The following is a 12,660-nucleotide window of genomic DNA, read 5'->3' as shown; positions in this document are numbered from 1 at the left end:
CATTTTAAGCATTATCAAAACTTATTTCCTGATTTCCTTCTTTTTTCTCCACAATGATTTCACAGAGCGCAGCGCAATTAACGCTACTTCCGTCAACAAGCTACAACAACAGCACAGAGAGCGCGTTTTGTGTCTGCTACCACTTATCATGGCAAACTTTGTGAGAGCCATCGCTGCCAACTACTTTGGGACCATGAGGATCTAGAACCTTATCTTTTGGGTTTTAGAAGCTGAGTGATTAATAAGAGTGAGACGTAGGGAACTGAAGGGGGCCAAGAGACTCAAGACTCATGACTTGGTGATGTAAATGTGAAACACAAAGCCATTCTCGTAGTGTTATCAATCATGTAACACTAATGCTACATGTTTAATCGAAAAAATAAAAACAAAACAAAGTCACTTACACTGTTTGCTCTCAGTGGAATGTCAACTGATGGGATGGCTGTATCTTTCAGCACAAGACTTGTGTTCCCCGCTGAGCTGGTAAATTCAGCATAGTCCTCAGGTAAAAAATGTTGCGAGCAAACCAGGATCTTGCTGAGTCTTCCTCGCGATGTCATCGGGTCTAAGGTGAGAGCCAGTATCCACTGCTTCAGTCGGTCCGGATATTTAGTTGGTAGCCCGTGGAATTTCAAAGTTGACCAATTTTTCGGCTTCTTGCCACAACCTTCTACAACACATGTGCGAGGCATGACTTACAATTTAGCATAAAGTTTTCTAAACTCAAGGCGATTCCGCAGCAGTTCCAGGAGCTAGCGTTACCACTCAGTCGTGGGCGCTGTGAGCAAGGCCCTGTGTCACTATGCCAGAAAAGCTGTCTCTCAGAGTTAGCGCCTACACTCAGGGCAGTAACCAGGATTTGAAAAATGTCAAGGTCAAATTATGGTGTTCCGAAGGCAGCAATGACATAAAAGGCAAGATGCAGGAAATGGGGGCAGCCAGTCAGCATCCACAAAGACTCACTGAAATTACAATAATGTAATGGGTTATTCAATACTGTTTTGACTTCAGGGCACAACTTTTCAAATATTAACCCTGAATAAGTGATCTTACTGTTGATTTTAAATCGTATTCAACAATTATATCTGATCTACTTACAGTTTACAACCTTGTCAAATGATATGAAATCATGTGTTATTCACAAAGAGTATTATTTATTTAACACATAAACCTTGGGCCTACGTCAGGATGATTAGAAATATAAGTACCAACCAAATATACGGCATAAAAAGAAGTCATAAATGACTAAAATGCATCTACCTATAATTATGTTGTGCTAAAAAAGATAAATTAATAGTGAATATGTTGCTTAACACACATTCAATTAAATTAAAGTACAAATTAAAATACAGCTTTATTACTTTATGCAGCATTTTTTGTGCTTTAACTGCACTTTTTTGGAAATTTGCCCACCATTCACAATCCTTTCGTAAGACAAGAACACTTTTTCTACGCATTTTAAATAGTAAATAAATGCGATCAAAAGTCTGCTTACAATGGGAGTCTATGTGAGTCACTTTATTCTGCCCATAAAGCCCTTAAACATCCAAACACCTACATTAAAAGGTTTTATATACATGCTGTAAGTATATATTTAATGTAGTCACAGGCACATTCATAATAAGTAATATTTACCTATTTTGCTCATTGTAAGCATACCCGGTGCATTAATTTCAAAAAAGCATCACAAAGTTTGATTTTTTTCTTTAACTACATAACTGATTATTGCTCACTGTAGACTTCAGGAAAACAAACAAAAATAACTGTTATATGTCTGCTGTCACTAGGATGCCGACTGATAGACTCTTTTTATATTTCCGTTTAGATTAAAAATGGTTCATAATCCTCGCAAAGAAAAGGAGGGTTGAACCAAGCGTCTTTTTATGTCTCTCTCGCCATTTCCAGGTCTAAATTGGATTCCGAAGTGTACAAACTTGTCGGATTATGTCCTCCTCCTTTTACTATCAAGGTGACAGGCATTATTTATGATCTAAAATAAACTTCCACAAGCTCTGACGAGAGAAAGCAGCTTACCAGTGGCGTTTTTTGTTTGGTTTAGGTTTTATGGGCTGAATAGAGTACCTCCCATTGGCTCCATTGTACGTGGACTTTTATTTACGAGTTAGAATGCAATTTTAAAACAATACATTTGTTTTTTTGTCTTTCCTATGATTGTGAACGATAGGCAAAATTCCCAAAAAGGTGCAGATCCCCTTTAAGAATCTTCCCATGTTTGATATTGACATTACTGCCACAATCAGTGGAAAAGTGTACAACTACCGCCCAAATGGACCACGGCTGAGGAACAAATATTCTTGACGGCCCTCTAGGCTGCGCTCGCAGCTCAACAATAGGCCCTGCTGGTCCAAGTCGTCTAAATGTTCTTAAATACGCAATATTCTAATCCAATATAGTCAAGATGTAACAGGTCATAAAGCAAAAAAAATAATATTTCTGAAAAGTTGTGTAAAAAATATATGTAACTACTGCATCCTGCTTGGGGCTCCAACCTGGATATTGCGAGGCATAGAGCTAAAACCCCAAAAGGTCGACACATGTCAAGCGCAAACTCTAAAAAAGGAAAATATGCTCTTTTTAAAAAAAATTATCCCCATCATCTACAATCCTTATGAGAGACAACAACATATGTCTTCCCTTTTTCTGTGTTCTAAATAAATAAATAAATGAGTTGTACTTGTATAGCGCTTTTCTACCTTCAAGGTACTCAAAGCGCTTTGACACTACTTCCACATTTACCCATTCACACACACATTCACACACTGATGGAGGGAGCTGCCATGCAAGGCGCCAACCAGCACCCATCAGGAGCAAGGGTTAAGTGTCTTGCTCAGGACACAACGGACGTGACGAGGTTGGTACTAGGTGGGGTTTGAACCAGGGACCCTCGGGTTGCGCACGGCCACTTTCCCACTGCGCCACGCCGTCTACACAGTGAAATACTACTAGCACAATGCGGCGAACATTTGATTCGACTATTTAACCTATAAAGCCTACTAAAAAACATCCCAAAAAATGTTTTATATGCCATGGCCGGCATATAATTAGCCAAGCTATAACAATATTATTATTGTAAGGGCTTACACAGAGGAACCACTCTTCTGGTGTAGTGACACAGTACTTTGCTCACAGCCCCTCAGGTTACTATCAAGAGGTAACGCTAACTACTGGAGCTACTGCTTCATTAGCTTTAAAGTGCCTATTTGCTAAACTTTACACAGGTGCCTAAAGGGCGCCAATTTCCAAAGTATTTTACAGAGTACATCCCGCCTTCTCACGGCTTTTCATACGTAATTACGTACATACATAACACATACACGCGCCTCAGGTGTTGTTAGCTAAAAGAAATTTGGATAGCTAGCGTTAGCTGTCATTGAATGTTTATTCTATCATAACAACAACATGACTGCAAATTATTTGTAGTTTTTCTTGGACTGCTTTTCTATGTGTGCACGTGCTCTATGCGCGTACGTGTTGACGAGAGCAGGTGAGTGACCGCCATAAACACCAATAATTTTATTCGGGCCACCAACATTTTTTTGTATATAATCTTTGTCAATTTGAAAAATAGAGACAATTGTTAAAAACATGTGTTCTGTTAAACCACTTATAGTGCTAACCGGTGGTAATTTTAGCTTTAAAAAAAGGTTACTGTGAGAAGTTGCAACCAACAACTTTATGTTTGGAAAGGTTAATGCTAAATTATAAATCATGCTTTGCATGTGTACAGTGGAAGGTTGTGCCAATAAGTTTAGAAGTTGGTCAACTTGGAAGTTACACACGCTAGTACCAATGAAAAGTCAGAACCGACTGAAGCCATGGATACTGGCTACCAATTTTAAATAAGCATTTTTACCTAAGGAGTGAGGACTATGCTGAATTTACTAACTCAACAGGGAGCACAAATCTTGTGATGAAAGTTGCAGCCACCCATCAGTCGGCATCCCAGTGAGAGAGGACATTAAGAAAGTGTTATTTGGGACGGCAGACTACAATTAATTCACATCTGATTTGTAATTCTTACTTGTATAGAATTCTGAACAGATGTATAATTTTACTCGCTGCATGTTTATGTTATAAGTCAGCAGCAAACCTGTTTCAAAAAGTAAACCAAATAATTGGTTTGAATCGATAATCGATCCTAAATCATATAGCCACCCCAAAAATGGGAATATAAATTGTATTATGAATTGTTGGGAGATTCACATCACTGTTCTTCTTTTGTCAATGAAACGTTTAGCAGTACTTTTACATAATGGCTTAGTGTTTCACTGTAGCAGGATATGCATAGCACACAATTTCTATTTTTTGTTGCACAGGATTATCATTTTTTCCAAGGTAGTTTGAAAATAGTCATTAGCTCTTACGATATCTGCCATAATTGGTGGTAGTTGTTGACGGAAATAGCGTTAGTTGCTATGCGCTCTGTGAAATCCATGCACCCAGAAAATAAGTTCCAGTAATGCTTAAAGTGACCAAAATACTGTAAATATTCAATTTTATCTTGAATGTGGCCATTACTACTTGGTTACAGCATGTATATAAAACATTGTGTGAGGATTTTTAGTTGGCTTTATAGGCAGAATAGGTGAATCCCTATAACCTGCACTGGTGGCCGCCTTTTGCTAGCAGTTTTTCACTATCTAGAACAGAAAAGGGAAAATGTGTGTTGTCTCACATACAGTAGGTATGATGGCCAAGATTTTTAAAATAGTGGTTTTCCTTTGGGGCGTCAGTGAGTAAGTTTTACCAACGTACACTTAAACAGCCAATCTGGCTGTCCTCGGTCGGATTAAAAAAATGTCAGAATTTGTGTTGATTTCTTCATCCGCTGTCTGTCCTCACTTTTCTCGCCGGTTAAACTGTAAGGAGGCTCATTAAGTCAAACTAATTACACCTGCTTCACACATTGGAAAAATTCAAATATTACATTTTGAGAACTCAAAAACAAACAACACAAGAGTAAAAGTTATATGTATTTTATAATATAATACTATTACTCTTATAATTGGCATGTTGATGAATTTAGGGTATATAAGGTCCATAATGATTGCCAAAAAAAACTCTGTGGTCATTACATTGTTTGATGTGGACAATATGAGGACAGTATTGTTTGTGTAACATGATGAGTATATGCAACAAGGATAATCATGTATGGGTCACGGTACGGACCTGTGGGCAGCACTCGACTTTTCTTAGTTTTTCTACTAATCTCATGCCAGGTCTACACTAAGTCCTTTAACACCTTAAACAAATCCTTATTTAGCCTAAGACCCGTTTCAGCCACACTAAACCAGTGTTTAATGTCCCCCTCAACGGAAATTTTTTTACACGAGTAAGTCAGCCGTGTACTTCTTGAATCTCCGCCACTTAGCTTTGTATGGACTCATTGATCATTTACAAAGTGAGTTCGGAGAGTAAGTGACACCAGAAAGAACGCGCCCACATAGGAAGTGATGCCAGAAAGTTCGCGCCCCACACAGGAAGTGACATCAGAAAGAACGCGCCACAGGCAGCTTCATAACAAAGAGGGAGACGGATCATGCAGACATGCCCGTGTTTCTCCTTCTTGTACTTGTACAGGCGCTTTTGGAAATCACAAATCAATACCTTAAGAGGAGGCAACGGGTGATTGCAGCTATTGGGGATACACCACTTCTCAGACGGCAAGAGAACAGTCAGCTGTGATTCTACTTACCGGAAAACTTGGTCCCTTCCTCCCGTGGATGTGATCGTGATAGGCAGTGTGTGACTACAAATATTGCTTTATGGATGTGATTGTGAAATTACCAGTCAGTGTGCATTAAGCCTGCATCTTTGCTAACTCCGCCATTAGCATGCAGCTGAAAGATGGAACCATCCCCTCGTGTCCCAAACAGTTTATTGCATTGTCTACTTTATCATGACGATTAAAGATTTGATTAATTTATGATGGCTCAGGTGTGATTCATTACTATAGGGCCCCACAGCACACTGGATTCTAGTTTGTTGAAATACCACAACACTGGATATTGTTCAAAGGAGATACATTTTTTAATTAAAAAATTTGCAGACAAAACACAGAAAACAAATGTAAATTGCACAGCTAACTATTTACAATACAGCTCTTTTAAATAACTTTACAGGGAAGTAAAGTCATCTACTGGAGAACAGATGGACGTTTTTTCTCTCCCCCCACGCATGAGTATTAGGTTGCGTTGCGCCGGTGGACAGAGGGGGAGGGGGGCTTAAACGGTGGCATTGTTGTGGACATGGATAATGTTAGGTGGGATTTACCCTGAATAATCTTATCCGGTTTAGTGTAAACGGCGCCTCAGACATTCCCTGTTCCGTTTTTTCCCCAAAAGAAAAATGTTTGGTTAAATTTTTTCAACTTCATGTAAATAATTAACCAAAAACTAGGTCAGCACAAAGTAACAAATGCGGTATTATACAGAGAGCAATCACATCATTCAAGAGAAATCCATCCATTTTTCTACCGCTTGTCCCTTACAGGGTCGCGGGGGGTGCAGGAGCCGATCTCAGCTGCACACAGGCAGAAGACGGGGTACAGTCTGGACAAGTTGCCATCTCAGTTATGTCAATACAACTGAATGTTAATGTTAAATTGACAGCAGAAATTGATCAAATTGGATTATGTTTATCTGAGCTGGGATGTGGGAATAACAATTTATAGGGGACCTATTATTCAAAACCAACATTTCTTACCCATTGGTACATGTTTTTGTGTATTTGGGATATGCATAAGTCGTGAAAATGTTAAATCAAACTGTGGAAGCATGGCGGAGATATTTATAAAACAATTTTGCCTTCCTTTATACTTCCTCCAATCCAGCGGTTGGAAATTTGCCCAATTTGTGACATCAGCGGATAGCTCTACACATGGTAAAGTTTACAGAGCTTTGCGTGAGTCCACCATTGTAGTCAATAAGTTTGTTATTTTTATCAAAAACTACAACATTGCTGATGGAGAGAAGAAGCAGGCAAAGTGGAGGCACTTCAATAAAACCGCCCATAGAACAGCACATCCTGAAAAGACGGTCAGAAAGCGGTTTAAAGATGGTCTGTAAAACATAATCTTGGGCAAAACTTTGAGCAAAGAACCACCATTACATGTTATGTAGACCACAAGAAAGCGTTTGGAAATAATTATAATATGACCCTGCCAAGTGTAAAAGTGAACTTCTATTGCTGTACAAACAACAATGACCAAAGATGGTATAGTTACAAAAGGATGATCTACCACAAGCACAGTGATGTAGGGGCGCAAGTGATGTCCTACAAAAAGTATACCTGCAGTCAGTCATATCACATCCTTTTTGTCACTACAGACGACATGACCTTGGTGTTCTCAATGGCAGTTACAGCCATGCACACAATGTTTTTGGATGTTTTTCAGAGGGTTTTATAAATGAAATAGTTGAGTCATCCAATACCTGCATTGTTAACCTGAGGCAACTATCTAAAACAGAAAAGAGAAAATATGCAAAATCTTCTCCTGTGGATGATGTGCAAAAATCTTTTAACAACATAATGCTGGCTCCACTATGGACAGGACTCTCGCTATTATGTTGGATCCACTATGGACTGGACTTTCACAATATCATGTTAGATCCGCTCGACATCCATTACTTTCGGTCTCCCTTAGGGGTGTGGGGGTTGCCCACATATGCGGTCCTCTCCAAGGTTTCTCATAGTCATTGACATCGACGTCCCACTGGGGTGAGTTTTTCCTTGCCCTTATGTGGGCTCTGTACCGCGGATGTTGTTGTGGCTTGTGGATCCCTTCGAGACACTTGTGATTTAGGGCTATATAAATAAACATTGATTGATTAAAATGTGCAGGTTTCTTTAATACGGATTCAAAATTAAAACTTTGCTGAGTAGTTTTGCCATTGACAAAAACAACAAGTTGTTTTTATTTATAGTGAGCTGGACAGTGATTGTTTACAAGCAATGTAGCCATGATGTAATGGTGTTTTGTGTTATTCTGCACTAACTGTAAGAAACGTGAAGTGAAGTGAATTATATTTATATAGTGCTTTTTCTCTAGCGACTCAAAGCGCTTTACATAGTGAAACCCAATATCTAAGTTACATTTAAACCAGTGTGGGTGGCACTGGGAGCAGGTGGGTAAAGTGTCTGGCCAAGGACAACGGCAGTGACTAGGATGGCGGAAGCGGGGATCGAACCTGCAACCCTCAAGTTGCTGGCACGGCTGCTCTACCAACCGGGCTATACCGCCCTATAATGTATAAATGTATGGAGTGGAAACTGATAGAGGCTGCATGTTTACATGGTATCTGTGTCGACTGCTATGCAATGCTGCCATGTATTAAAGGCCAACTGAAATGAGATTTTCGTATTTAAACGGGGATAGCAGGTCCATTCTATGTGTCATACTTGATCATTTCAAGATATTGCCATATTTTTGCTGAAAGCATTTAGTAGAGAACATTGACGATAAAGTTCGCAACTTTTGGTCGCCAATAAAAAAGCCTTGCTTGTACCGGAAGTCGCAGACGATGACGTCACCCGTGTGAGGGCTCCTCACATCCTCACATTGTTTATAATCGGAGCCTCCAACAAAAAGAGCTATTCGGACTGAGAAAACAACAATTTCCCCATTAATTTGAGCGAGGATGAAAGATTTGTGGCTGAGAATATTGATAGCGAAGGACTAGAAAAAAAAAAGAAGAAAAAAAAAAGGAGACTGTATTGTGAACGATTCAGATATTTTTAGACACATTTACTAGGATAATTCTGGAAGATCCCTTATCTGCTTATTGTTTTAATAGTGTTTTAGTAAGATTTTAAATATTGTAAAGACATACCTTGAGGTCGGAAGGCTGCGGTGAACACGCAGTGTCTCAGAGAGAAGCCGAGGAGCCAAGCTCACAGCTGCCTTTTTTGACATGATATCTGCTGCAGGACAACGAATAATCCATTGATGTCTCCGGTGAGATATATATCACAATTTCCCCATCCAAAAACATGCTGGTTGACGTAGAGAAAACATTGACCGTTCCGCTTCACAACAAACAAAGAAACACTGGCTGTGTCTCGGTGCTAAAGACAGCTGCAATCCACCGCTTTCCACCAACAGCATTTTTCTTTATAGCCTCCATTATTAAATGAACAAATTGCAAAAGATTCAGCAACACAGATGTCCAAAATAATGTGTAATTACGCCATGAACAGAGACGACTTTTAGCCGTATTTGGTGCAGCGCTAATATTTCCTTACAGTCTGTGACGTCACGCGTACGCGTCATCATTCCGCGACGTTTGGAACGAGAAACTCGCTGGAAATTTAAAATTGCAATTTAGTAAACTAAAAAGGCCGCATTGGCATGTGTTGCAATGTTAATATTTCATCATTGATATACAAACTATCACACTGCGTGGTCGGTAGTAGTGGGTTTCAGTAGGCCTTTAACGTGCATTGTCACACTCCTCACTTTGGCTTTTCAGCCCAGTGATCATACTTAAAGGCTTACTGAAATGAGATTTTCTTATTTAAACGGGGATAGCAGGTCCATTCTATGTGTCATACTTGATCATTTCGCGATATTGCCATATTTTTGCTGAAAGGATTTAGTAGAGAACATCCACGATAAAGTTCGAAACTTTCGGTGCTAAGACAAATGCCCTGCCTCTACCGGAAGTCGCAGACGATTACGTCACATGTTTATGGCTCCTCACATATTCACATTGTTTATAATGGGAGCCTCCAACAAAAAGTACTATTCGGACCGAGAAAACGACAATTTCCCCATTAATTTGAGCGAGGATAAAAGATTCGTGTTTGAGGATATTGATAGCTACAGACTAGAAAAAAACAAAAAAAAAGTTTAAAAAAAACGTTGATTGCATAGGTTGGATTCTGATTTTTTTAGACACATCTACTAGGATAATTCTGGGAAATCCCTTATCTTTCTATTGTGTTGCTAGTGTTTTAGTGAGTTTAACAGTACCCGATAGTCGGAGGTGTACGTCCTCGGGTGTCTTGACGCGCAGTGTCTCAGGGGAGTCGACGGCAGCTATGGACAGCACAAGCTCAGCTTTTCTCCGGTAAGAAGCGACTTTTTAACCACAATTTTCCCACCGAAACCTGCTAGTTGACATTCCATCGTGTTTCAAGTTCGCTTGACTGGCTCTGATCCACAGTAAATTTTCACCTCCAGGAATTTTAAACAAGGAATCACCGTGTGTTTGTGTGGCTAAAGGCTAAAGCTTCCCAACTCCATCTTGCTACTTTGACTTCTCCAATATTAATTGAACAAATTGCAAAAGATTCAGAAACACAGATGTCCAAAACACTGTGTAATTATGCCGTTAAAGCAGACGACATTTAGCTGTGTGTGTGCGTAGCGCTCATACTTCCTAAAAACCTGTGACGTCTTGCGTACACGTCATCATTACACGACGTTTTCAAGACGAAACACCCAGGAAATTTAAAATTGCAATTTAGTAAACTAAAAAGGCCGTATTGGCATGTGTTGCAATGTTAATATTTCATCTTTGATATATAAACTATCAGACTAGGTGGTGGGTAGTAGTGGGTTTCAGTAGGCCTTTAAATAAGTTTGCCCAAAAAGGGACATCCATCCATTTTCTACCGCTTATTCCCTTTTGGGGTCGCGGGGAGCGCTGGCGCCTATCTCAGCTACAATCGGGCGGAAGGCGGGGTACACCCTGGACAAGTCGCCACCTCATCGCAGGGCCAACACAAATAGACAGGCAACATTCACACACTAGGGCCAATTTAGTGTTGCCAATCCACCTATCCCCAGGTGCATGTCTTTGGAAGTGGGAGGAAGCCGGAGTACCCGGAGGGAACCCACCACGCATTCACGGGGAGAACATGCAAACTCCACACAGAAAGATCCCGAGCCTGGGATTGTGGCAGAGGGGTTAGTGCGTCTGCCTCACAATACGAAGGTCCTGCAGTCCTGGGTTAAAAAAGGGACATGTTTCTCTAAATGTGAGTAATAGGGTGTATAATAAATGGGCATGGACATGGATGACCAAGAGAACAGTGATCTTCACCGCAAATTCAAGCTGTTGACATAGAATACTAAATGATTGCCCTTTAAATGGGAATAACATGTTAAATGAAGTCAGGTCTGTGTTAACCTAGGCATTCAAACAGTGACTACGCAACCTAAACAAGTTAATCGATGAATATCAATATGAATGAGCCGATATCGCTTGGTGAGATTCATTCAGGATGTTTAACTTTCGAACTATTTTAGTATTCAACCAAAAAGAAACATAACCGTAATGACAACTTGAAAACGAATATTACACCGACTCGATTGGGCGTATTTGTATAGTTTTTGTCCTTGTCAGCCACCAAGAAAAAAAAACGGCGTTCAAAACGCTGCAACCCTGCATCGGCGACACGTTCTTACTTCCCTTTGAAGTATTCAAAAACATATCGTTGTTTTTTTCTAAACTATCGTCACACTTGCATTGAGTGATGCGGAACATTGTGCACACATCGACGCTAAACAAACGCGAGCTAGCTTAACATAGTTGGGAGCTAACTAGCTTTAGCCTGAACCGAATTTCTTCGCTGGCTGTACAGAACAATGACCTCACACGCCAATTGAAGGTTAGACTCGGTAGATATTCTGCCTCAGAAGCAAATGGAGCCCCATTGCATTTTTCTTACCTTTAATCGTTTGAGTTGAAAGTCCTCCGAGTCCGCCATCTTTAATTATGCTGCAGTCCCCTCGCCTCCCAGCACCCCCACCTCTGTGGCCCTGCTCCTTGGGGTTAGTACTTTAGCTGCCAGCAACTACAATGACCCCCGCGGGAATTCTATCAGCTACCTGTTGCTAACTTCTATCTCGGTGTTTCTGATCCAACTGGGTGGAATTTAGGGCTACGCTTTTGCAACAATTTCAACCTCGTACGCGAACAAAAAGAAAATGCTAACAGTGTTAATTGCTAACAGCTAGTATGCCACCACGGCTCTGTTGTGATAACATGGGACATTCTATTTAACATGAGAACGTTTGTTTTAACAGACAGTTGCTCCAGTGTGTAATCTCCATGTGATCTACAATATACTGTAGCGCCAGGGGCCAAAAGTGCAATTCTATCGATATTGTGCATCAACAAGCCACGTAAAATGTATCCGATTTGCAAATATTACCGACAATACCTACGTGATTGTGTCTAGCGATCTATTATGACAGCGTTATTACATTGTAGCGTGTCAATGTATGCGTAAAATGCTGACATGAAAATAGGTAGAAAGTTTACCTGCTTGGCTGTGCTGGTCTGCCTGATGTGTGGACCAGCAAGGGCCTGCCTCTTCCATACGCGCCTCGCTGCCTCCGACCGTTTTCCCTTCCGCGCCATCCTTTCCTCGGTTAGCAGGAAAAATACGCATGGTTATTTCCAAAAAAGTAGCAAAGAAAACAAATTTAAACTCAGATGACAAAAAATAAACAAAAGGACTGTGTGTATTTGTAGTGACTGTTTTGTTTTTGGGTGTTGGCGTTGGTAATTTACACTACAAGCTGTGATGAAAATGTTATTATTTATAACAAAGGTTTTTTTTATCACATTATTCACTTTGTCTATACCAGGGGTCTCAGACACGCGGCGTGCGGGCCAATTGAGGCCC

At 40.3% G+C, this 12,660-nt stretch overlaps 1 protein-coding gene across 6 annotated transcripts in view; it reads right to left on the bottom strand.

Moving 5' to 3' along the window:
• Positions 1-12,396, bottom strand: part of si:ch211-266o15.1 (zinc finger MYM-type protein 4) — a 67,233-nt gene extending 54,837 nt beyond the window's left edge. Inside the window, exons 1-2 of one of the 6 annotated variants that reach the window (XM_061895762.1) lie at positions 12,294-12,380; positions 405-962 (exon numbers count right to left, since the gene is read on the bottom strand). In XM_061895762.1, the coding sequence (XP_061751746.1) occupies positions 405-692 (288 nt within the window). In that variant the 5' untranslated portion in view covers positions 693-962; positions 12,294-12,380. Of the gene's footprint in view, positions 1-404; positions 963-8,852; positions 8,944-9,994; positions 10,061-11,697; positions 12,107-12,293 lie in introns of those variants that run through there. The other 5 variants (XM_061895761.1, XM_061895763.1, XM_061895764.1 and 2 more) reach the window with 5 other exon arrangements.
• Positions 12,397-12,660: the final 264 nt, after the last annotated feature.

The sequence above is a fragment of the Nerophis ophidion genome, linkage group LG03 (genome assembly GCF_033978795.1).
Source record: "Nerophis ophidion isolate RoL-2023_Sa linkage group LG03, RoL_Noph_v1.0, whole genome shotgun sequence".
In the NCBI taxonomy this organism is placed as follows: Eukaryota; Metazoa; Chordata; class Actinopteri; order Syngnathiformes; family Syngnathidae; genus Nerophis; species Nerophis ophidion.
This window is presented reverse-complemented; position numbering and strand designations above follow the sequence as displayed.